Raw genomic sequence first — 24,705 nt, 5'->3', positions numbered from 1 at the left:
GACAGAAAAGACTTCTAATGATTTCAGTGGATTTTGGATTTGTTGCTCTTTGTTTTACCCTGAAATAGGGAGTTCCTGTTGTCTCTGCTATGTCTGCAGAGTGACTAACATAATCTAAACAGACAAGTCAGCCAAAGAAAGTATTATTATAACCATTATTTTGCAGAAGGGGAATGAAAGTCCAGACCTGCAAAACTATGCAACTGCCTCACTCACTCCTGCAGAAATGAGCACTGGGTCCCTCTTTGGTAACCTGACCCAGTGGTTTGAATGAGATTAGACAAATTTTCTGTTGGTACAAGAAACCTGAGCATAGATCCCCACAGTCCCAGTCCCATACTCTGTCTTGATGCTGTTTCTGTTCTGGATTAAGATGAACAAAACCAGAAAACTAATAGTAAACATTCAGTGATTAGTCCTAAAATGTAAGTACAAGGATGATGTTCTGCAGAATGCACGTACATTTTAAAAAGGGACTCTTCAAAGTATAAATATAGATTTACAGAATAACTTACCCAATGTTACACAGCTCACTGGCTAGAATAAACTTGACAGTTATCAGATTACTTGAGATAGTGATCAAATTTCTAAATAACTCATCATACCTTGCTAATCTGTGAAAGCATGTAAAGGCTGTACCCAATGAGTTACTCTCTGTGAACGGAGTCTGAGCAGAACAAATGCTACCTCCTCAGTCTTCAGTGAGATCTATAGTTAATATAACATAGCTCTGACCTAGTTCATATATTCATAATGGCACAATAACATTGTCGGACTGGAGCACTCTTCTGAATGCAAAACCAGCTAGGTGTGAGATGACATCAATGACACCATCACTACACTATGCAAATTAAACTAGTCTAGGAAAACAAACAAACAAACAAACAAACAAACAAACAAAAAAAAACATGACAAACTGAACAAATTGGACTAAACCAGGGTTCAGTTTGGACACAGTTTACATTTGACCTCTGTGTGCCAAGTGAATGAAGAGAATTTCCCCAAATCATCCTGAATTGGGGAAATCTTCAATTTTATTCCAAGTCTTTTTTCTACAGCCTTTCTCCAAATCACAGGAAAATGTAGGTTGGGAAAAATATAAGCTTACTCAAACTGGCCCTATAGATATAGCAGCAAACCTATAGTGTTTGAACAAGATATCTTGAGAAAGGATTAGGACTGCTTTAGCTGAAATGAGTAATATATGGCTTGGTCCAACTCCCTACCCTAAAATGTCTCAACATTTCCTTTCACTGGGGTGTTGGTTGGGATCCCCAGTCCAGTGCAACGCCTTGTTTCAGTTTAGCTAACACTGATTCTAACTGTGTATGGGCCCCACTGTTGCTGTTTCCATACAGTGAGCTAAAAGCAAAGCAAGGAAGAAGCAATAAAAAATAGATCAGTGTGTATATGCACATGTTGTGTACGTGTTCTGTGTACACATGTGTATGTGTATACACATAAAAGCGAAGCAAGCACTCAGAACTGGTGAGCTTTGATTTTTCTCAAACACTACAGAGCCACAGAGGTTGTGTCTCCAGCATTACATCATCCTGCTTCTCCCAAACATATTTAAATGTATAGCTCCTATGAAACACAACAGCCAAGACCATAAGACATATGGTCTGGCACTGAATGGCACCTCCTAGGAAAAGCACAATGTCTAACACATAACTACTCTTAGGAGGTTGTACAGGCAGCATAGTGATGCTTAAATCACAAGACCACTGTTATCTTCATTCCCGAATATTGCAAATTACTCTCATTGTCCACTTTCCACTCATTATGACAGAAACAAGTTGGTTTATTTCCCAGAGACAAGAGTAAAGGGACAAGTTAATTCTAAAAACCTTGGTGGGCTGGCAGCAGATCACTGGCTGGAGGTTTTTAAACAGTTTTAAATTCTTCTTGGCCCTTTATACATCTAGTTCAGTTTTTGGCTACCTTTCAATAGAGAATGAGGAATTCTTCACTTTCAGTCCAAACTGCTGTAAAGTTTTGCTATAAAAAGAATTAAAATTGCAGAAACCCATCCAAGAGGTGGTTGAGAGAGACAGAAGAGCAGAAAACAAAAGCTTTCTCCCCAGTACAAAAAAAAAACAACCAACCACTACCACCACCACCAACAAAATTCAGCCCCAAACTAGCTGCTTTAGAGCTTGTTGCAGGAGGACCACAAATGGCACCTTTCTCTGGCTTCTCAGATACAGGCCATGGAAACCTCTTGTATTTTGCAGGTCTTGAGACCTGCAGAAGAGGAGCTGAAAGGTTAGGAGAAGCTCATAGGTAGCTATTTTTACCAAACCCTTTTTTCTTCAGCTTGGGTGGTTGAATCTTTACCTCCCAATGGAAGGAGAGGCAGGGAAGGAGTAAAACTATGGAGGGGAGAAATGGAGGTTCAGCTTCTCTGCATGGACAAGAATGTGACTTTATTTGTTTAATCTTAAACTGCCAAAACACTACAAAAGTCTCCAACCCATGCAATGTCATTTTGCAGTGCCTAAGCTAGAGGATTTTTCTAACTCTCTCTATTACCACTCATCCTCCACCTCCTACCCCCACCCACCAGTAAAAGAGGCAAAATTAGGATCAGAGCTTGTACAGTAGGCTTACAGTATTTGGAAGGAAAAGGTGGTATGTATAAGCACATTTTTCTCATTAAAAGATTTGACTGCATTTACTTACTTAAAAGAAAATGAGCTTTCAGAAATGGCTGGATCCCATTAACTGGCATGATGGTTTTAATATGTAAAGCATTTCAGTACCATTTTTTGGGAGGAGTCCGTTTACTTACAATATTGGAGATAATTTGCCAATGTTTAATATGAGTCTGACCATGGTACCCATCTATACACAAAATGGCATCCTAGAGCCAAAACAACTACGTTGGACACTGTCAGACTTTCCGGAGGGAAAATTATTAACATGTCAGTTTGGAAAATATCATCTGACCCAGAAGATCAAGCACTGTGACATATATATACACAGGAGATGTGACAGTGTAAGAGCCAGCTTGTGATCATCTTACCTCCTTTGCTAGCAGGCTACTTCTCTGAGCAGGCATTGTGGTTTCAGAAGAATTCCCCATGGGACTTCTTACCAGGAGTAGCTCAGGTAGTTCATCTGCCTTCGGGTGATTTTGAAAAATGAGTCTTAAACTCCCAGTCAGCATGCCTTTATGGAAACTACAAGGATTCTGCAAAGAAACAAGCAGTCCATATGTACACATGTATTTGTCTGTGGTGCATTTCCATCAATAATATCATAGAATCATAGAATCATAGAATATCCTGAGTTGGAAGGGACCCTTAAGGATCATCAAGTCCAACTCTTGACACCGCACAGGTCTACCCAAAAGTTCAGACCATGTGACTAAGTGCACAGTCCAATCTCTTCTTAAATTCAGTCAGGCTCGGTGCAGTGACCACTTCCCTGGAGAGCCTGTTCCAGTGTGCAACCACTCTCTCTGTGAAGAACCCCCTCCTGATGTCAAGCCTAAACTTCCCCTGCCTCAGCTTAACCCCGTTCCCGCGGGTCCTGTCGCTGGTGTTAATGGAGAAAAGGTCTCCTGCCTCTCGACACCCCCTTACGAGGAAGTTGTAGACTGCGATGAGGTCTCCCCTCAGCCTCCTCTTCTCCAGGCTGAACAGGCCCAGTGCCCTCAGCCGTTCCTCGTACGTCTTCCCCTCCAGGCCTTTCACCATCTTCGTAGCCCTCCTCTGGACACTCTCCAACAGTTTCATGTCCTTTTTATACTGTGGTGCCCAGAACTGCACACAGTACTTGAGGTGAGGCCTCACCAGCGCAGAGTAGAGCGGGACAATCACCTCCCTCGACATTATCTTAAGCAGCCCTACAACATATATGGTTCCAGAATTGTTGAGCAGCTGCAGATATCTCATGATGTAGAAGCAAAACCCAGGATGATTTTCTGTGTCACCATTCAAAGTACACATACATGTATGAGTGCAATTTTCTTTAAAGTCCTTTTCTTTAGTTCTTTTCTCTCTTCACAAGCATGATTTCTTGATGCTACAAGTTCTTCCAGTTGCAGTAAACTACTTTAGGGAAATCCAAGGGGCATTGACAAAAGACTATGCAGGCACATCTACTACATACCTGTGACATGCTACCAAGTTAGAAGTCCATGCATCCACGGAGTCCAAATATTAAAGAAACTTCGCCATTACTGGGGTGACTCGTCAAGAGGCTTGAGCTCACTCGTTATTATCAGCCATTAAACTTGCTTACCTGTATTACACAGCTGTGCAGTGCTTGCGCTCTTCCCTCCATTTCATATTGGTATCACATCTACTCCCTAGTAAAGGGAAACGTTATCTCATGCAACACAGCCCAGATATTTAGGGCTCACACATTAGATGAAATGACATAAAAGTAAGATACAGGGATTTTTCCCTACGATGTCATTTTTTCAGTGATTATTGGCCATGGTGATTGTTGACCCACACAGACATGCATCACTGGGAGGAATCAGTCTCTGGAAGTTCCAACAGAAGCACTGTAGACTGAGATAACTGAAGAAAAGGCTTAAATCAGCAGCCTCTGGATAGGTACAGGAAAATTAGTTCCTATAAGAATAAACACTAACTAGTAGTTGCATATTTTTTTCACTGCTCTTTTACCCAGGGAGTAGTAAGAGATTTAAGACTACATGAAATGGATCTGATCCAAATTCATGAGATGCTCCATCCCAGGACAGATGCTACTTCTCCTTCAATCCCCAGATGTCCTTAGAGAAGGGCATCCCCACAGAAAAGACCGTAAGACTATAATTTTTGTCCCAGTCTGGTGAAAAACATCCTGTACAGAGGACTGACGTTGCTTGTACTCTTGTCAGGCTGCCTGGCATGACCCACAGAGCTGAGGTACAGCCCGGTTCTTGTTGTACTAAGGCAAAAAGCTGATTTACATTTATGTTTCAGGAATCTCCACATTTCAACAGTGTGACAGAGTGTCCCCTTGTTGGGAATCCTGCGTGGGTAGAAGATACAATCTGCTGTGCATTCAGTAATGTTCATGCCATGAGCACTATCATGTTCCTGGTGGTAAAACCAACTGCTGCTAATGAAAGGATTAACAAATGAAAAAGGCATTCCTCAATAACCACCACACCATCAGATATGGGAAAAGGAAGGATTGGTATTAATCTGACATCCATTTCAGTATCTCTTGCTATTATCGGCTCACAAAATGGGAAAAGGGTACATACAAGGATGCTAATTGAGAGAAGACAGCACATTACGGGAAGTTCCAGGCGGTATGAAGCAGGCAGCACACAGACATCTTCCATCAGAAGCAAAGAACTAGCCACAGCAATCATTACAAGTGTTACAGCCTCCTATTTGATTGATCTGTTTCCTTTCTGGCTTTTATTTGCACACGTTCACTTTGATCTTATTGAGGGTTCAAGTCTCCTTACACTCCCGAAAAGCCAATACAGTTCTCTGTAGAGTAACACAGTTTGCAAGGCACCCTTAGGTATGAGCTCCCATAGCCACACAGCCAATGAACGAACCGTACACGTCAGGAACACATATCTGCTGACACAAGCACTTTGCAAAACAGAAAAGAAATGTTGGTTAAGGGGTAGAAGCAAGCCTCACAAGCAGATCAATCATCGTTTCAGAAAGCAAGAGCAACAGGTTTTATATACTGATGCCATTAACAGTTGATGAAGAAATTGCATTTTCAGTAAAGCGAACCAACAAGTTCTAATATATTTGTGAATGGCAATAATTCTATCAGCATTTTTAAGAACAGGCTGTCAAAAAATATTTTGTTGGTGGTACAAATAGGAAGTCCTGTGGTATGGCATATACATAAAGAGCAGTGGCAATAAACAACCTAAAAATATACATCCACCAGGAATCAAGGAGGGATGGAAAGGCCAGAGTCAACAAGGGGCTTTGATTTAGTGCACCAAGATGAAATGCATTCTGCCTTCCAGTTTAAAAAGCATGTACACAATCAAAGAGTCCACAACAGATCCATTCAATAGAGAATATCAGCAGTATAATTGCTACAGCTGTACGCTGCAGGTCTCAAAGCCAAAGGAATTCTTTGCATAGCAGGACTGTGAGAATTGCATAAGTTCTCTCATGCTAGGAAATTTAGGCTCGGTCCAGAAACAACAAAACTCTGAGGGAAATGGCCTACCTGCTGGGCTGCTGTGGAGCTCGCTAAAATGCTGTTGAAGACATTTGGATAGAAAATTCTTATTTACAGGTACAAGTTCTTAAGTAGACAACTGGAGCAATAAACTGGTGCTCTGAGTGCTCTGGAGAGTTATATTACATTGATTGCCAGTTCTTTGCTATACATAACAGTTAACTCCTTTACAGTAACAGTCAAAGAGAATTGCATTGTTGATGGAGAACAAGCAAAGTTCATCCCTTCAGCAACGTTTTAAAGATATATAAGAAGTCTATCACTAAAACTGTAAAGATAAAACATTTAGGGGAAATATATTCTGTCTTTGAGGAACAATATCCAGAGGTTTTGCAGCACTCGGGTGGCCTGCTATGTTGTATATGGAGCCAAGGCCTGACCCACTCTTCCCTGTGTGTTTCCTCCACACCGTGGTCCTCCCTAAAAGAGTTTGAGGGAAAGATGATGTCTCCATCAGCTTATAAATATTTCAGTGGGCAGCTGATTTCTCGTGTGCAAGAGGGTGCCCTTTAATGTGCCTGCCCTATTACTTGGTTTAAGGTTTTTACACTTTGAAAATTCCCTGCTGCATTTATTTCAGTGCCCCTAAGCATACACTCACAAGATCCCAGACTCGTTCAAAGCACAGGTAAGAAGACTCTGTATCAACGTTAAGACTTGAGATGGCGTATAGAAGAATAATAAAAACTTATTTTAAAAAATGGCTTAGAAAACAATCAGCTTCTGTAGGCGACACCAGCATTATGTAATAAGTAGAGTTGATTCTACCTAGGCTATTTATGGTTCTTTTACTAGTGTATCTGTGTGCATGTGTATAGAGCCTCTTTTGCCCAAGAGCTTCCAAGATAACTACATTTTCCCGTCATATGGGGGAACCTGGAGCTCTTTCCTCCTACAGCAAGTGCAATGAAGCCAGTACTATGGTTCAGTAATCACAGTTCTGGGAACTAAAAAACTCACAGCAGTGCACTGCACTGGCCCTGTCATGGGTATGACTGAAAAGGATATTTAAATAGCTTCAGCAGCAAGTTTCTAAAATTGGTATATTCATCTAGCCACCTACAGACCTAAATCACCAGTTTTGATAATTTCAGGCATCAGAATCATGTCTATAATTAGATGGACACAGAAAATCTTGACAAAATGGACTTATTCTTTATTTCAAAAACCTTCTGTTCATTAAACTTACATACATCAGGGAATGTTGTAAGTATTTGATCCTTTCTCTGTTATTCAACAATGTGATATATGTCCAAAGCAACCAAAAAATAAATAAATAAAATTAAGTGAGCTAAAGAAACACCTTCACTGATTAATTAAGGGAAACTCTTTCGTAGTTACATTCGTCAAACAAAAGTGCACCACCATTTTTTAGAACAAAACTGCTTAACATTACCATAAAGGTAACTGAAGGAAGTTTGATTGCAGTCAGCATTCTGAAATTAAGAACCATAATTTTACAGTTCTCTCACATTACCCTTTCCTCAGCTTTAGGCATTTAAAGCTGCTCAGCTACTTAGGCATTTAAAAGGTCAATTTGCAAGGCATTTCAGTTTGCCGGTTTCCACAGTTAGATAAACTTTTAAGCAATGTTCCCAATTCACTATAAATCATTTGTAATTTTTCTAGTTCTAAGGAAGCTAATGGAGTGCAATCTCTAAATTAGGTCAAACAAGAACATTTATAATACTCTTGATTTTTCACTTGAGCACACGGATTTTTGCCTCTGTCCAAATTGTATATTTTCTTCAAGATTCTCTGTCCTTATACAATTTCCAGTAATTACTTTGCAATAATGTCCAAGTGAATTTTGATGAATTGTAGATCCATTTGAAGCCTTCATAAATTGTTATGGGGTTTCCTGCCACTCACACATAGAAAGTACCAGGAAGTTAAGACTGGGCAAATTATTCTGAGCATGCTTTTGCCAATCAGGCAGCCATGACAGCGTGGCTAAGGTTGGATTTATGGCTCTAATACTTGCTCAATCCAACACTGGCTTGCCCAAAAAGTTATTGATACTACCTTGGAGGGTATATTGCTCAGAACAAGCTGTCTTCTGCTTTCTCTCTCTGCAAAACTATAGTCATGCAGAGGAAAGAAGAATAAGGCCCTAAAAGGAAGCAAAAAGGTGTGGATTCTTATCATGATTGGAGTAAGACAATATATCACTATCAAATTAAGCACAACTAATTTTCCCTATATTGCCACACAAACAATTCACTAGGACAAAAGCCTATACCCTCTCTGAAATCCTTTTTACATTCACATATGAAATGTGCACATTAATGGATCCTGGGATGATTTCTGAAATTCCTTTGAACACACTGTGTTTCTCCAGGAGAAGAAGAAAAGTTGCAAGACAAGATTAGGCTGATGTTGAAGCACCTCTTTACTCCTTTTAACCTAGACATGTTGTTTAAAGGCGACATATATCATCTTTACCACACTACGCATCCAGCAACAGCTTTGAAAAGGGTGCAAAAATTCCAGGATGAGGGACACCGTCTTTTCAGCAAGAGTCTGGGTAGTATCTGTGTTTCTTTCACACTGTGGGGAGGAACAAGCCAGGCTCTGTACACATCATCGCAATGGCCCATAATGCCGAGTCAGGTGATAGCAAAAACACACTTCCAATGCCATTTGCCTGGGATTTCTGGCACCACTGTGATGATATCTTGATGCAGTATTTCCGTACTAGATGCAGCTTGTTGCCAGAGTGCACGTAAACTTCGTAACTGACTGCCACGAGTCAGTCAGGGAGCGGTACATTAGCAAGTGGCTCAGGCACTCTAGTCTAGGAGGAGAGTAAAAAAGGAGTGTGCCTGCAGCACTGGGAACAACAACGGTCCTTGTTCTCCTGCCTTGAGTGAGAGTAAACAAGTCCATTGTTCTCTGACTTTGCCAAACCTCAAAGTATAGCGCTAGAAGGAAAAATAAGTTTCACAGAATTGAGCATATACAACCCTTATCTTCCCTTCATAAATTGTATGTTACGCTAGTTGAAACTACCGAAGTGTTTACTGTATGCTATATATATAATGGCGCATTTAAGCTTTTTAGAGGGATTCGGTCATTTCAGGAATGTCTCTGGTGCTGAAAAAGGTTAATGTATTACAAATCATATAATATTTTAATTCAGAAAAAATATGTCTGGGTATTTTGACCTAGTATCATAAGGGTTAGGAAACTGAACAAGGATGCCATGACTGACAAATCAGTCGAGCTAGTCTGCTTCAGATACATATTGTGCAAGGCATTATCGCTGCAATCAGTCACAAAAATGCATATTTAGTTTTTGTACATTAAATACTACACCTGTGAACCTATGTAAAAGATATACAAAATATAAATGTCATCAGGACTGTATATTTCAAACTTTTTAAAATAACACAAAGTATATATATATATATGTCGGCATATAGGTTGTAGTTTCAATGTCAACACTAGCACAGTTTTTCTCTTCTAAATACAGACCTGTATACTTCCTAGTCCAACACATGCACCTACAAACACATGATCATGCATACAGCTTTACGTTCTGCTGTTTGCAGAAGAGTCAGAATATACAGCACTATACATTGTTCCAACTCAAAATTGATTGGCAAATTAAGGAAGATGCCACTCCAAATAAACTCTTTGTGAGCTAGTACTAAAAAAAAAAAAGAAAAAAAAAAGGAGAAAACCAGGGATATAGTTGTTCCATCTTAATAAAAACACTGAAGACCATGATGACGACCTAAGATTCGAAATGTTTTGTCCGGCATGTGATGGGGTCATTCTTGGACAAGATAGGATAGGGTAGAACTGGTCACTGTAACATGTCAAACACAGTTACAATGAGGTGCAGAGCTTTTGCAACACCACCCAACCCATCTCTGGGTTCAGACTACTGAAGTCTCTGAACGAAAGGAGACAGAGCAGTTGTATGCCGTCCTTCTCATAGCAGGCGGTGCTGACGGTGATCTCGATGCCCATCTGGAAGGTAAACGTCGATTTGCTGGTCGGGCTGGTCGGGAGAAACCCTTCCCACTTGAACATTTAGCTGGCACAGATATCTGGAACACAAAGGCAGCTCCTTGCTTTAACACATTAGGGCACAAAAGTCTTTTGTGGAATGCAATAGGAATGTAGGAAGACATTTAGGATGACCACAGAGCAGGTGGTCTGAAGCTATTAAAGGAACGCAGCAATTAACAGAATGGAAAAGAACAGCTACTTCTATGTATAGGGCTTCTCGCATCAATGGCAGTTTAAAAAATGTGGAGACAAGTGTCAGATGCAAGGAAAGGGACAAAATGTTAATGCAAGACAGAACTGAACATTCCCTGTTTATTTATTTTCCTTTTTGGAAGATTTGTGAATGAACTCTGTATACTGTTCTACACATAGAAGTCAGAATGCCATCTTACATTACTGGAGTGTGGTCTATGGACTTTCAAGCACTTTCTGATAAATCCTTTTTCAGCAGTCACATCTTGCTGAGAACTCTTTTTCCATTAGCACAGCATGAAGCTGTTTACTCTTGGTAAATAATTCAGAATGATTATTTATTAATGCAGTGTCATGTCTGCACGCAGAGCCTTATATACACCAGAAAAACAACAGACTTTGATATTAGCTACAGTGATGTAAATCTGAAATAATGAAAATAAACCAAATTCCTCCATGCCTCATGCCACGTGTAGTTCCTTACACCTCTGTGACATGAATGCTGCTGGACTTAGAATGGTACCCCCTAATCAGGCAGTATCCCACACTTTATACAACATAAACAGCTATATAAAGTGTGAGCAACGTAAAGTGAGTGGATAAAATGATCCAATTGGCTTAGAAAAGTTATTCTTGGCTGATATCAACATAAATTCAGCCATTATCTGATCATTATTTCTTCCCTACATACTTATTGATGAAATTTCATTTTCCTATCAAACTCTCACTGGATAAAAAAGAAATCAGAGGTTTTCCTCTATGCTGTAGCAAAGGTATTTCTGCTAAACAAGATGCTGCAAGAGGCTGACATAAAGACAAGCAGTAGAAAATCTATATGGTCAGATTCTCAGCTGTTTAAATTCACATGGCTCCACTGAAGTCTGTGAATTTGTGACAGTTTAAGGCATACCAGCTGACAGTCTAAACCCATTTAAGTTTCTCGGCTCTGAACACATTTGCCTTCTCTTTTCTGAGATGCTAAGGGGCATGTCTATTTGTGTTCTTTGGCCAAGGAGCTCTTCAGAAAAACTGATTTTTCTTTCTTTGTGGCCTTTCATAAAACCTGTAACTTATAGTATATTTGAAAAAAACAAAAAAACAAAAAAAACAACACAAACACATCTGTTTCTTTTCTCATTAAGAAAGAATGTTGGCAAAGGCAATACTTCTAAACTTTTGCAAATACATTTCTGCCAAATATAAATTAATTAGTTATGCCATACTCTTCTGTTCCTGTGAGCCTATTCTTGAATATATAGGACAAGCCTGGAACTGAGACATGAGTAAGAGGAGGTCATTTTAATACTGGAAGCTTTAAGGAAGCTACAGCACCCATTTTCAAAGGCAGTTCCAAGAAAATCCTGAAACAAGCAGCACCCAGGACTGAAGAATCATGTCTCCTCTAGGATTTTGACATGACAGTGTGCTTAAGACTTCTGGAAAGTCTTATGAAATATCTAGCCAGCTAAAGGAAGAGGGGAGTGAGTTAAAATCTGATTGCAATTTTCATTAGTTCAGTCCTTGAATAACTGTACTGCAGTTAAAATCTAGTTTTACGCAGCAGCAGCAGAGAGGAGAATCTGGCACACATCTTCACTGGTCATGCTTACTTACATGCTTCTGCCTAAAACTCTATTATCTTCAATGAAAATCCTCCTCATTCATCCAGATCCTGGCCTAAATAATCTATTTTTATGTAATTATTTACACTGTCAGGTTAGCTTGCCTCACATTAGAATCTGAAGCTCGGTACGAAACTGAACTATTTTGCTCTTGCCATTCTTATGAACCTTACCTCTGGTAACTTCTGTCTCTCCTTTCCTTGCTTGAGTTGCTGCCCAATATGCCTGGCTGAATTCCTCGGAAATTCTTGCTTTCCTTGCTCAATCTGAAGCATTTCTAAATACTGACTCAACATCTCACAACCCCCATCGGTGGATTCAGTGTTTGCCCGTGTCCACTTATCTTTGCAGTGTTTTTCATTACATGGAGAAGTCACTGTGGATTTTTCATAGTTTTTCAAAAGCTTTTCAACAACACCATAGTTTGACCTTGAGTCAGCTGAACGCGGGCGACCGGATAAATTACTTGGTCTCCAGTCATGCTCATGAAGCATGTGTCTATAACTGCTAGTACTTGGAAGTCCATTTACTTGCTTTTGTTGCCCTGCTGATCTGACAGCTTTGCTGGGGTTGCTGGTTTCTTTTTCCTTTTGTGCAGACAATTCAGGATTTGAAACACAAGATGTATCTACAGTTTCTGTCCTGCTAATAGCAGAGTCACAAGGTGGGCTGCAGGGTTTGTGATCTTCTGATGCTGTTCGAATCACCATGTTTTCTTGCAAAGCATTGCTACGTTTATCTGTGTGAAATACAGTCCGGTTAAACTCATCAATCTTTGCTGCTAAAGTTTCATTTCTTGGGGTCTTTCCCAAAGTATACCTACAGTCTCCCAAAAGATCACTGTGCAGGGTAGCAGGGGCATAAAAGTCATTACTGTAAAAAAGACTGCTATGAGACTTGGGATTTTGTTTCTGGTGCATCTTGTTGCTTTGGGCCATATTTCCATCTGAGCAACTTTTCTGGGATGACAGTGGGGAGGACTCACTTTTACTGTCTTTGCCAGCATCATATGCCCACGTGTTGTGGCAGAAACTTGTTGGTACATTGCACTCATTTTTGGTTACAGGTATTGCAGCAGTTACCACCACAGGACCTTTCACAGTCTGCCCTTCATTTGTCACTGCGGTTTCATTTTGATTTATAGGCAATGGATTCAACAGTTTCCTTCCACTTCTACAGTCCTGAACTTTGCAAGTGCTTTTGATGCCCGGATCTCTCATGGGTGCTTCAGAAAGCTGTACTACTGCAGAAAGTGAATTTGCTAGGTGTCGAGAAGTGCTCCGTGGAGGAACTGGTGGAGCTTCTTTCTTTTGCCAAGGTCTGAAGTCTGCTCCTCCGTCACCAATAAGACCACCATAGGACATGTCCTTCAAACCCTTGCTGGAGCTCATCAGATTCTTCCTATTATTATGCTCCTCTGTTTCAAAAGCAGCTGAAGTCTGTGATTCACTGCTGGCCACATGGTTCATCTCAGGCAGAATAACTGTGTTTTGGGTTTCTTCAAATTCCCCCAGGAAAGGAAGTGACTTCATTCTGGACATAAAAGAAGAGGTATTTTAGGGATGAGCAATAAGGGTTTTCCCCCAGGGGACCTCAGCATGGATCCATTCTTTCTGAGAGCAGGTGTTTTAATGCTGGCTACTTAAAAGGATTTGGGAGTGGTTTTGCTGCAGCTGATACATACAACATATTTGAAAAATACATGAAGAATTTGAAGAAAGCTCAACCCAGGGAATTTTGTGTTCCTTTCTCTTGACACTAAAATTATTTTTCAGAGTTTTTAGTGATAGATAGTCAGATGACTAGTTGTTTCCTTAACTGTCCAATAGCAAGGATAGTGGCAATAAAAACTTAGTGACAGGCAGCACATTGACTGTATGGTTGCATAGGGGAGTGTAAGGAGTCCCTCTCATCTTTGGGTGCATGTGAGCTTGCTATGTGCAGATTTCCTAGGGAGCTCAGCAGTCATAGATTAATCATAGATTAGACATAGCCCATCTCCATCTCTTTCATGATGTGTCACACCATGTCAGATCATGGGTACAGTCTTACCTTCTGAGCATTTATGCACTACTCAAGAGAAAGTCTGGTGTTTAGCTTGCTAAAAGAGACCATGAGCATTGAATTTTTAACAGATGATGGAATATTCATTTACTGTACTTTTCAGGGTGTGGTTTACTATCTTTCCATTCATACAAATGTATGATCGTTCTTCCTTCTCTTGCTTTCTTCGCAGTCTTGGATTATAATTCCCTGACATATCTCCAATATTTAAGGCTAAATCTGGGTTTAAGAAACCTCCCAACCATACCCATACAACATTGTACAGAATTGCATGGAAACAGCACCAGGGCAAAGAGAAATATCTGTTCACTTTCCCAAACCTCTATAAATCCATTAGAAAAACACGTACAATGCCATCTCATACAAGTACTTATCTCGTTTTGTAGGATCTACAGATAAACTAAATTCTTCTAGTAAAACATGGCCTTTTATTATATTTCAGCAAATTTAATTTGAAAGTTTTATGCACTGAAAGACTGAGAGGATAGAAACTGCTCAGCTGCTAATAAATTCAAGAGCAAACCTCCCTTCAAAGTGAACAGGAACACAACTTCATTATTAATTTTCTTCCTCTAAGATAAAGAGTCCAAGTATGTTTTTACCTTCTGTGGTTAGACTTCTTTCGAATTTCCTCTTGATAGCTGCATAATTCTTCACTAACTCTGGCAAGTTCTTTAAGAGCCTTTGTAAATATAAGAATAGTCTTTTAATATAAGCCTTTAAATGGTATCTCCAGAATTATTTTGAAACTTGTGGTGATTTGAATTTAAGATTCACAGCAAAGGGAATTAGCAAAGTGAAAGATATTAAAATGCCCCCCAGTTAGGAACTGATGTAAAGTGCATGCTGTTAGCACATTTAAACAGTGGTAAGACACACAACAATGGCAAACTGAGTAGGAAGTAGAGGAAATAAAATGTCCGCAAAAATAAAATATGGAAGATCAGTTCTTCAGGTTAACCCTGGCAGGCCAAAGCTCTCAGTATTTTCCTCACCCTTATAATTGAAACATGGTAGACTTTACTTACTACATTGAGATCACCAATATAATTCTTGGCATTTTTCTTGGAAGTTCTGATGCTGATACTGTCTTCAGGTTCCTCATGGTTCTCAAAGGCCAAATTGTCCATTAGCAGAATATTGTTTTTGCTCTTGGCTCTGGCTTCTTTACCTTCAGGTCCTGTTTTACTGAGCAAACTCCCTTTTTCCATCCTGTCATTTACCACATTGTGTTGATAGTTCAGCTCCACTGTGTCACTCTCTTCTGAAGTAGGGGAATGCATGGACAGCTGCGGCATCTTGCTCTGAATGGCCTTATTATCATGGACGTTCATGTTGTTCTCCCTTCTAAGTTTTACCTCCTGGTAAAGCTGAAAAAAACAATACAACTTTCTATTAAATCACAGAGCTCTTCTCTATGACTCAGTGATAAGTCCAGAATGGCATATTTGGCAAAAGCTGTCACCCCTTTATTTTCTTTCACACTGTCTGCTAAGACCCAGTAGCTTTATTAGTAAATGAAAAGGTGTTAGTTCCTGTTACCCAGCACATCAAAACCAGGGAACTTTGACAAATTATAAAGTAGAAAAAATAGCAACATCATAAAAACCTCTTCTGCTTACAGTATCACTTCTTGTGCCAAGTATCCCATGGCTCTTTATAAACATTCATTCTTAACTTGCTTTTATGAAGAAAGCACAAAGCAAGCACCTCTAGACAGCCATCTGCCTGCTCTTTCACAGTGTATAAGGCCAACCCAACGGCTTTTGGAAAGATGGTGAAAAAGAATGACAACGTGAAGAACATGTGGACATTTCATGGGTAGTGCTGTGGATCTGAAGTATTCTCATGTTCAGAGACTTGACACTTGACCTCATCCTAAACTCTCAAATTCACTCACAAAGCCCAGCTGCTCATGAAACCTGAGGACTAAACTTTGTAATTTCCTAGAAATGAGGAAATGAGGGCTCCATATGGGTTCAGCACAGCAATAAGAAGGAAGGATACTACCTCGTAACTTAGCAATATCATCTCCTAAATCACGTAGGTCTTCCTGGAGGAATCCATGAACCAAGTTAGTATTTACTGGGGTAGAGAAAACTACCAAATGAAATTACAAGTTGATAAGGTAGCACAAGTTTTGTTGAGGAAAACCCTCTACAGATGATGGCATTTAAAAGGCATCTCCCCTCTTCTCCACCCTTGTGGCTTTTAGTGAAGAAACATCAGGCAACTGAAATCAAGGGTAGCTAGTTACAGACATAGCTTAAGAAGGGACCTTAGGATACCAATAAACTTGGGGTATCATCTCTAGTTTTGTCTGGTCCTGCAATACTCAGCTATTTGCCTCATCCATTCCCTTCAGCTCCATTCCATTCTCTATCTTTTTTTCTCTGTCATACTTTTATAATCCATATGCTAATAAAAAACATTGAACAAACATGGCCTTCACTGACATTGTCAGAACTACTAATAATCAGAATACCTTTTCACAACACATTATTGTCATTTGAAAACCGCTCATAAACCTAACAAGCTTATTTTCAATATACACAACTAACTTTTGAAGCCCCCTCACTTTGGTGGTAAAATTAGGTAAGACAGCAAAGAAATGTCTTAACACAAAGGACAAAATGCAGCGGAGACTGTCACACCAAAGTCTGTAAAAACTGTAGGTAATATATGGGAGAGCTGACATTATGGAGTTATGTTGTATGCTGAGGGCAGTATATGGCTGCAATTCGTTTTCCTTCTCGTACTTCCTTGTAAGCAGTCTCTGCCATACATTCCTGTGCTGCTCAGCCACAGGGAGGTGTTGGCAGAGAGCAAGCAAAACTACTCCATGCGTATATTAGCATGAAAAATGTGGAAAGCTCAGTGATGAAAAAGCTTGTCTCTGTATGTTGCTAAAGCAGATTCCATTTATGCATTTCAGTGTCAGAGGGTTCTGTTGAAGTGACAATTTGGAGATAAAAGAGTAACAAAAAATTACCTAAACTATTTCTGGAAGGAGATGCCTTACAAATGGCACAGAGTGAGTATTTGTTAGTATGTGTAAACACAAGTGGTGTCAGGGCTTTCATACTATTTATTGTAGCCGTTTTCTCTACTAAATGCTGTCCATAAATGGAGCAGGTTCTAGCCAGAAAAGTTCTGCATCATACAGCGTTTGATGTATGGCTTACTTTTTTAACATTACCATTTGTTCTAACACACTTGTGCCATGTAACTCCCTTCCCCCCCCCCCTTTTTTTTTTTTTCCAGAGAATTACAATACCTAGATTTTTTTGTTACTAAATATGCATTTTCCTAAACCGCATACGTGCAGATCTGTTCAGCGTGTCTGAACATGTATAAAATGAGCACTGTGGCTCATGGCCAGAAGAACTGGCAGCGGTATATATAGCCAACAATACAGCAAACTTGACAGAGTTACATTTAACCTCCTACATCGTATTTGTGAATATTAAATGAAAAATGGCAAATGCTGATTAACACCAGGCTCTGTATCCTACCATCAGCTATAACAAAATCCCAGTGACAGATAGAAGATAGGATATAACTCAGAGAAAAATAAATCAAAGTGACCTCCAGTCACTGAAAAGACTCAAGAAAAAATGTCCGTGTTCAGAGTTTTGTTTAGAAGTACCTCTTCAATTTTTTTCTGCATGACCTTCCACTGACATTCCCATTCTTTCCTTTCATTGTCAAATCTCTCCAGCAGCTCCATCTTCTCCTTATTCCAGTTCCTCTCTGTATTCTCCAGTTGTTTACGCAGGTCCATGGTTACAGTCTGTGTAACAGCAACAAGATAGCTCTGCTTTTTTCTTTCTTCCCTGAATGTTTCCTGAAAGTTTATCAGAATAAGTCTTATTTGTCTTTGAATCTAGCTTCCAGAAAAAAAAAAAAAAAAAAGAAAAAAAAAAAAAGAGCTAAAATACCACAACCAAATAATTAATGTAAATGAGCTTGCAAGAGAGAGCAGTACAAGATTGCATGATATATATCTGCAGTATGACTGGAAGATGAAAAACAGTGTTACAGGACACTAACCTAGGGGTAGACGGGCCCAGTCTGAGAAGAGGAGGGATGCACAGCCAGCATCACAGGATTCACCAGTGTCTGCCACAACAGGCTGTGTACCATGGCCAATTCACATCTTTGATGTTACTACTCACTGTAAACATGCTTTCAAAGAAATTTGAGTCTATGTGATACTGAATGGCACTTCAGGACCTTGGGATCCTGTGAGGTCTGCCCTTGAGGGTGAAAGCTATATTTACATTTGTTCAAAAGACAACTGCAGGTGTGAAGGTATCATGTTTGCTGTCACACTCCTTTCACACACGCATTTAGCATGGAAAAGACTATGACATTCTTTTAGCAGTTAAGGCTGTAAACGAGACATAAGAAGAAAGTTCTCATGGCTATATGAATGCTTTAGAAAGAAAAAGTCAAGAGAAAAGCAAGTAGCAGGTAACAAACACACATGGCATAAAGCATTAATCTATAAAGATTTCACGTATTTTGGATTCACAAATCTACATCTATAAATGTTAGTTTTAGGACTAGCACAAAGAAAACTGGAAATTGTTCTCTAAGAGCACTAACTCAAATTTATTTCAAAACCTTGCTCAGAATATTTCACTCATTTGTGCTTCAGTTTCTCAATCCTCTTCAGAACTCTTTGGTTTCCTTGTATGTGTGAATGAAAAAATATTAATAGAACTACCAAACACATATTTTAAAGGAAATATTTTGGATCTTCTCATTTGACATTGGAGCAAAACAGTTACAGATTTTCTGAGCCTGATATTCCTTGTGCTTTGTTAGTCTTACAGTAGAAACTCCACTACTGTCAGCACACTTACTATGCCAGCTAGGCCAAAGTAAGAAGTAATGCTCATTCATTCAGTTACAATGAATTCTGTGGTGTAATGGCTAGTACATGCACGTTGATGCTTCAGTTGTTAACTTTGGCTCTCAAGGCATGCTGTTGTGTTATTTAGGTGGACCTGGAATTTTTTGTGACTTCTAATCACAAAATGCCTGTGCATTGCCTTGGTCTCCCGCCAGAAACCAAGTGTACAGGCAGGCAAATGGCTTATCAGAGAGTTAACTAGAGGTAAGCCCCAGTTTATGTTACTGGAATTTGTTCATTTCCCTGACTGACAGTCAGTGACTCTCAGCTCACAGGAACAGCCCATTTTACCACCCACATTTTCTTTGATGTAGTGAAAATTCGCCCTCGAGCTTCACACAGTTCTTCTTCATCCCATATTTTATTGGGCAAGTCTTGTTGATTCAGCTGTGGCTACTATATAATCAGTGCTTACCAGTGTCTGCATTATTTCAACTGACTGGTAAGCTGATGCCAAACTTGGAGTCAGCTTCTTTCATTAGCAAGTGAGCAGAGAGCTCCACTGAGCCCCATGTGTTTGTGTCACAGGAAGGCCTCCTACAGCATCTTCCACCAGACCAGGCCATCTTGGTCCCAAACCTAACCCCGGGGTTATAGAACCATTAATCCTCAAACAGGTTGGGACTGAGGACTGAGAGAGTAAGCTAGCTATTCTCCAAACGTCTCTGCTAGCCTGTTTCGTAGCAGTGTAACCATGCCAGCACATAACCTGGTACTGGAGCTTACTCTTTCAGTCTTTGGCCCACCCCTACCTACGAGCTCTGACATGGCAATCTGTCCCTCAACTATTTATGAACAGATTTCAGGCCCTTCTTCTTCCACCTGCCTAAAAATGTGTGGGGCAGTTTTACAAACACATAAAACTTCCTGAAATTAAGAGCTGCTCAAAGACTACACAGCATTCTCATCATGAAAGAGGTCAAGCACTGGCTTGGTTGTGGCTCCTTAGGGAAGGTGGCCAGGCTGTAGAGACTGCAGCTCTCCAGGCCAAAGCTTTGTGCCAAACTTCACTAAGTGTTGACCAAAAACAATTTACAAAAAAAAACTTACAATAACAAAGCAACAAAAAAAAAAAAATAAAACAACTTACAAAAAAAAACTTAAGATCTGTTGCAATCTAGGCACTTATTGCTAAATAACTTTACAACTGTTTCAGTTCTTCCTCACTTCGTTAATTCAAAGGTCATAATTTTTAGTAGATTTTATTTATTTATTTATTTTGCTACATTTATGCCTTTATTTCTCAAGACACCTCAGAGAAATAAACAAAAGTCACCTCTCTACTTATTCTGCTCCGCTGGAGTCTGTTAAATATGTGTCAGGAAGAAACAGAAATGTGCAAGCACTGTAAAGTCATGAACTAGAGGCAGAAAGAATCTGTCTATAACTTGCAGAAGTGGTGATTTTGTCAGTGTACTGTAAGTAGCAATGGCCATGCTTCAATTGGCAGCATATTAGTAGTAAGAAACACAAGACTATACATCATATATATATATATATATATATATATATATGATGCATATATATATATACATCATACATGTATATATATATTTTATATATATATAAAAGAAAAGATATGTACCACTTTCAAGCATGCATATATCATCAAAAAAGCCCCTGGTGGTTTCTTTGTGCTGGGAACTACTTTTGTTATGTTTGCATTCATCTTAACAATTTACAAGCTGTTTCATATGAGACTGTAATTACAAAAAGAACCTGAGATGATCAAAATGCAGTCAAGTCTTGGAAGAGGTGAAAAGGCTAGTAACAAAAGTTACAGATAGTTACTTGTAGCTCTAAGATCCACAAAAACCTTGTATTGCTTATGTTTCTCTGATATCCTCTTGACATAAACTCTGAGAAAAAAACTGCTATTGTACTGCTATTGTAATTTCCTCTGAGAGTTTTAACTCCTGTTTCTGTGGCTCTATTCCTGTTTTTTTTTTTTTTTTTTTTTTCCTTGGTCTTTATTGTGTTTTTGTTTGTTTGTTTGTTTGTTTTGTTTTGTTTGTTTGTTTGTTTGTTTTACTCCTTACTAGCAATAGAAACCCATGTGTAGTTCAGGTAGTATACCCTCTCTCTGTATGGTGTACCCAGATGTCCCGAGGGATATTGCATATGGCTTAAGCAACATAAAGGGATGAAAAATTACACTTTTTCATCTGCTGTGTGGATCAGAGTAGTATCTGTGCTGTTGCAGTATTGGCACATTCTGCATGTCCTAGACAAGGTCAGAAGCTCATTGCAGCAATCAGCTTCAAACAAATAATCAATTTTGTCTGCATCATTTGTGTTTTCTCTTAACTTTTCCTTTAGCCCTCCCTCCTTTCAAACAAACAAACAAAAATGTTTTAAGTTATTATTTGGCATTACCGTTACTATCTGTGTCTTTTTTATCTACCAGTTAAAGATGCACAACAGTTTGAAATCAAATTTTACTAACTTCTTAAAATAATCTGCAGTGACATCAGCTGAGGAGACGTTATTTTTCAACAGAGATTAATTAGACTGGATGTGCATGACCATTTAGATATACAAAACTTCCACTGATTTTACAAAAAAAAAAAAAAAAAAAAAAAGATATTTCCTACAAGGTACTATATTTTGATATTTTGGATGACTAAAGAAACTATAAAGTAATTTATTTGTTCAATTATAAAAGCGAGTCAGGTGCCATGATACTGTGCACTTTATACTTGGAAAGAAACAACATTTGAAAGAGAGAAAGAGAGAGAGGGAGAAAGGGATAAGGGGAGGGGGAAGGAAGGAGGAGAGAGAAAATAAGAAAACAGAGAAAGTGAGAAAAAGAGAAAGAAGGAAACAGAAACTCCAGTGCTCGTATGATACCTGTCATCCCTGTTCTGTTGAAATATCTGTGTTTGCACTAAAGAAACCGACTAAACTAATGCCGAGTCTTTATCTAAGAATAAAAAACATGTGCACTATACATAAAACACCATATAACACATAAATAGAAACATCAGGGAGATGTTTAAATAACTGTTTGTTACATTAGCAATTTGCATTTTTTAAAATTATATTAACTGTTCAAAGCCGTTCAAACCTACTGATTTCAAATAAACCATAACCATACCTTTCATGGAATAAGAAATCCTTCAGAAGTTTTTCAGTCCATTTCTAAACAGCAGTGAAAGCAATGAAGCGCGTAGCTAGCTGAGATCCAGTTCTGCAGATCTTGATCTTGAAAAGAAACAAGAAAGCTAAGCAAAGCACAACCTTTCACTTGGGGCAGCATTTGCAACTCTCTTTGAATAACTCCACAACTTTTGCAAACTGAAAAACAGTTCCGCTCAGCATCATCCCAGCAGCTGGCTTCCACGTGACGTCAGCGCACGGAGGATGGCTTTAAAGCCATCTCTTCCAACCCCCAGCTCTGTAACTTTATATCTCCTCATATTTTGTGTAAACAACTCCAAGTCCAGGACATTTTTAGGTTTTATAGTGCAGTCCAGTCTTTAAAGCTTGCCAAAGCAGCCAGTGCTAACATTACAGCTATGACAATAGGCAATTTTAGGTTTCTTTTATTAGCGTCCATGTTGTGAAGGAAGATTCTTCTGTCTCCCAGACCCAGTTTCCAGGGTTATATTTTTTAGTGCAATCATTTTGAGCTTTGCAACTTGACCCTCATAAAATGCTTTGTAAAGGGAGTTTGTTTAAAGAAGCAGTTTAGTTGGCTAATAGCTATCTTAAAGAGCTAAAAGCAAGACTCCTCCCTAAAATCTTTTTCTGCATTCATATACTATCACTTACAAAGTGCAGAATTACTGGGCATTGTGTAATCCTACTGTCCCGCATTCTGGGAATGGTGACAATGGTTTCTTTGGGATATGCCCAAATATTCCTGCTACTTTATAAGCTTTCTGGATCAGATTCTCTGGTCTGTTAGGATACTTTTTGTTTCAGCAAAGTGCTTGAAAGCCAACGGAATCTCCTTTGCACAGGGAAATTCATCCCTGGCATAAGGCTAGCAAGGAAGGTCCAAAAGCACCTCAGTCTGGACGTAAAGCACTGGGAGTGCCCACAGCAATCGTCAGCACAGGAAGGGACATGGGAAGGGGAAGGGGAGTGTGACAGAAATGACCCAGCAAGTGAGAGTTTGCAGGAGACCCTGAAGCCACTCTGAGCACGAGGAGCTCTGGCTGCCTCCTTGCATCTCTGCTAACCACACCTCGTGCAGGTAGCGAGGCTGTGCCACACGATGTGTGTGTCACACTGCTCTCCTGCAGCACAGCCAGGGAGACCCCAGGCAGGGCTGTGCACACGTACTGCTGACACACCAGGTACTCGTGTCTGTGGGCAGTGATTGGGAACAGCCACAGCCAGAAAACTCATATTTCAGGGACCATTTGTTCCCATGTGGGCCCTGAGAGGTGCCACCACGTACCTGACTAAGGGAGCATAAAACTCTGGGCAAATTGACCCATCAGATGTTTGTCTTCAAATGCACCAAGCAGGGGTGATATACATTTTTGTGGGCAGGGCAGCTGATGACAGGAGGATCTGGGAGACAGAGGACATGATATGATTCTCACCTCCTTGCTTAGTCAGCACCCTCCTCCTCAGGACAATAAGATGCACGTGTGATAAAATCTACACACAACACACAGATTTTAGCTCTGGGTACATTTTAGAGTAAATACCAAAGCAGGTTTCAGTGAAAACACATTTTGTCTCCTTATATGGTCTAGCTGTAAGTCTCAGCAAACACATTACTTGGGTGCTTATTCTGTCCCCATGTAACATAAATAATGGGACTTGGGCCATTTGTGAAAATTTTACAGACAATCTAAAACCAAACAAAGATCCCCAAGTATGAGACTGAATGTTCCTGAAGAAAATCCTCAGCCTCCAACTACTGAGGAATTGCAGTTTTCCCGGTCATAAAGCAAAAGTGTGACTTGTTTGGGGAGGTTACTTCCAAGCAGGCCAGCTGCCATGGCTGGCAGCAACGCCGAATGCCTGGGGGCAGAACGGAGCACGCAGCTGGAGGCTGGGTGCCACAGTGCTGCTCCTCCCTGCAGCCAGCACAGCTGCACCCCTGCAAATGGAGACAATACGAAGCAGTATTTTTTTCCTTTTTTTTTTTTTTCTTTTCTTTCTTATACGTTTCCCATCAGTATTGGCTATTATCCTTGTGTATTTAATATTGCTAACTCAACGTCCCTTATCTTGCTATGACAAGTCCTGGAAATACAGCACAGCAAAAGCAAAGGAAACAATGGACTAAATCACAGCCTCGAGTTTTCACTCAGGCAAAATCCTGCATTTCTGACAGTGAGAGGAATTAGAAATGTGTGAGACTGAGAGGCTCATGTAGAGCTGGACCCCACTCAGTTGAGTGGGGCTCTCCAGGTGACACTGCAGCTTCACATCCAACCTTTGCTGAGATGGGGGGATCTGCATGAAGGTGTAGGTGCTTGGCTTTCACTAAGGAGACAGAGGGCTTCATTCATGAGGACCATGAAGGAGCTCTGCTCCCTCATATCCTGGGCTCCCTGAAGTTAAACCCCCATGGAAGCCAGACATTACTGTTGTCCTGGATAGCCACAAACTCTGTTTCACTCACACTATTTTGCAGGATGACATTTGGAGAAAGAAAATTTCCTGACCTACACATCACACTGGAAGGACAATTCAGAAACAGCTCGAGGCTGGCTAGGGAAAACTAAATGT

The 24,705-nt window shown here is 39.9% G+C and overlaps 2 protein-coding genes across 6 annotated transcripts in view; both read right to left on the bottom strand.

The window, feature by feature from the left end:
• Positions 1-7,322: 7,322 nt before the first annotated feature.
• On the bottom strand, positions 7,323-22,244 carry KIAA0408 (KIAA0408 ortholog). Its single transcript, XM_068677501.1, has 6 exons — positions 22,106-22,244; positions 17,737-17,934; positions 15,116-15,457; positions 14,690-14,769; positions 12,197-13,556; positions 7,323-10,247 (listed from the first exon to the last, which is right to left on the bottom strand). The coding sequence occupies exons 2-6, from the start codon at positions 17,869-17,871 to the stop codon at positions 10,074-10,076; spliced, it is 2,091 nt and encodes a 696-aa protein (XP_068533602.1). The 5' UTR covers positions 17,872-17,934; positions 22,106-22,244; the 3' UTR covers positions 7,323-10,073.
• Positions 22,106-24,705, bottom strand: part of MTCL3 (MTCL family member 3) — a 39,955-nt gene continuing 37,355 nt past the window's right edge. For 3 of the 5 annotated variants that reach the window (XM_068677495.1, XM_068677494.1, XM_068677498.1), the window contains one exon: positions 22,106-22,212. The gene's annotated coding sequence lies outside the window, so the exon portion shown is untranslated. Of the gene's footprint in view, positions 22,213-23,416; positions 23,533-24,705 lie in introns of all 5 variants that reach the window. The other 2 variants (XM_068677496.1, XM_068677497.1) reach the window with 1 other exon arrangement.

Source organism: Anas acuta, chromosome 3, assembly GCF_963932015.1.
Source record: "Anas acuta chromosome 3, bAnaAcu1.1, whole genome shotgun sequence".
NCBI lineage: Eukaryota > Metazoa > Chordata > Aves > Anseriformes > Anatidae > Anas > Anas acuta.
The sequence above is the reverse complement of the archived record's forward strand: the minus strand, read 5'-3'. Positions and strand labels throughout refer to the sequence as shown.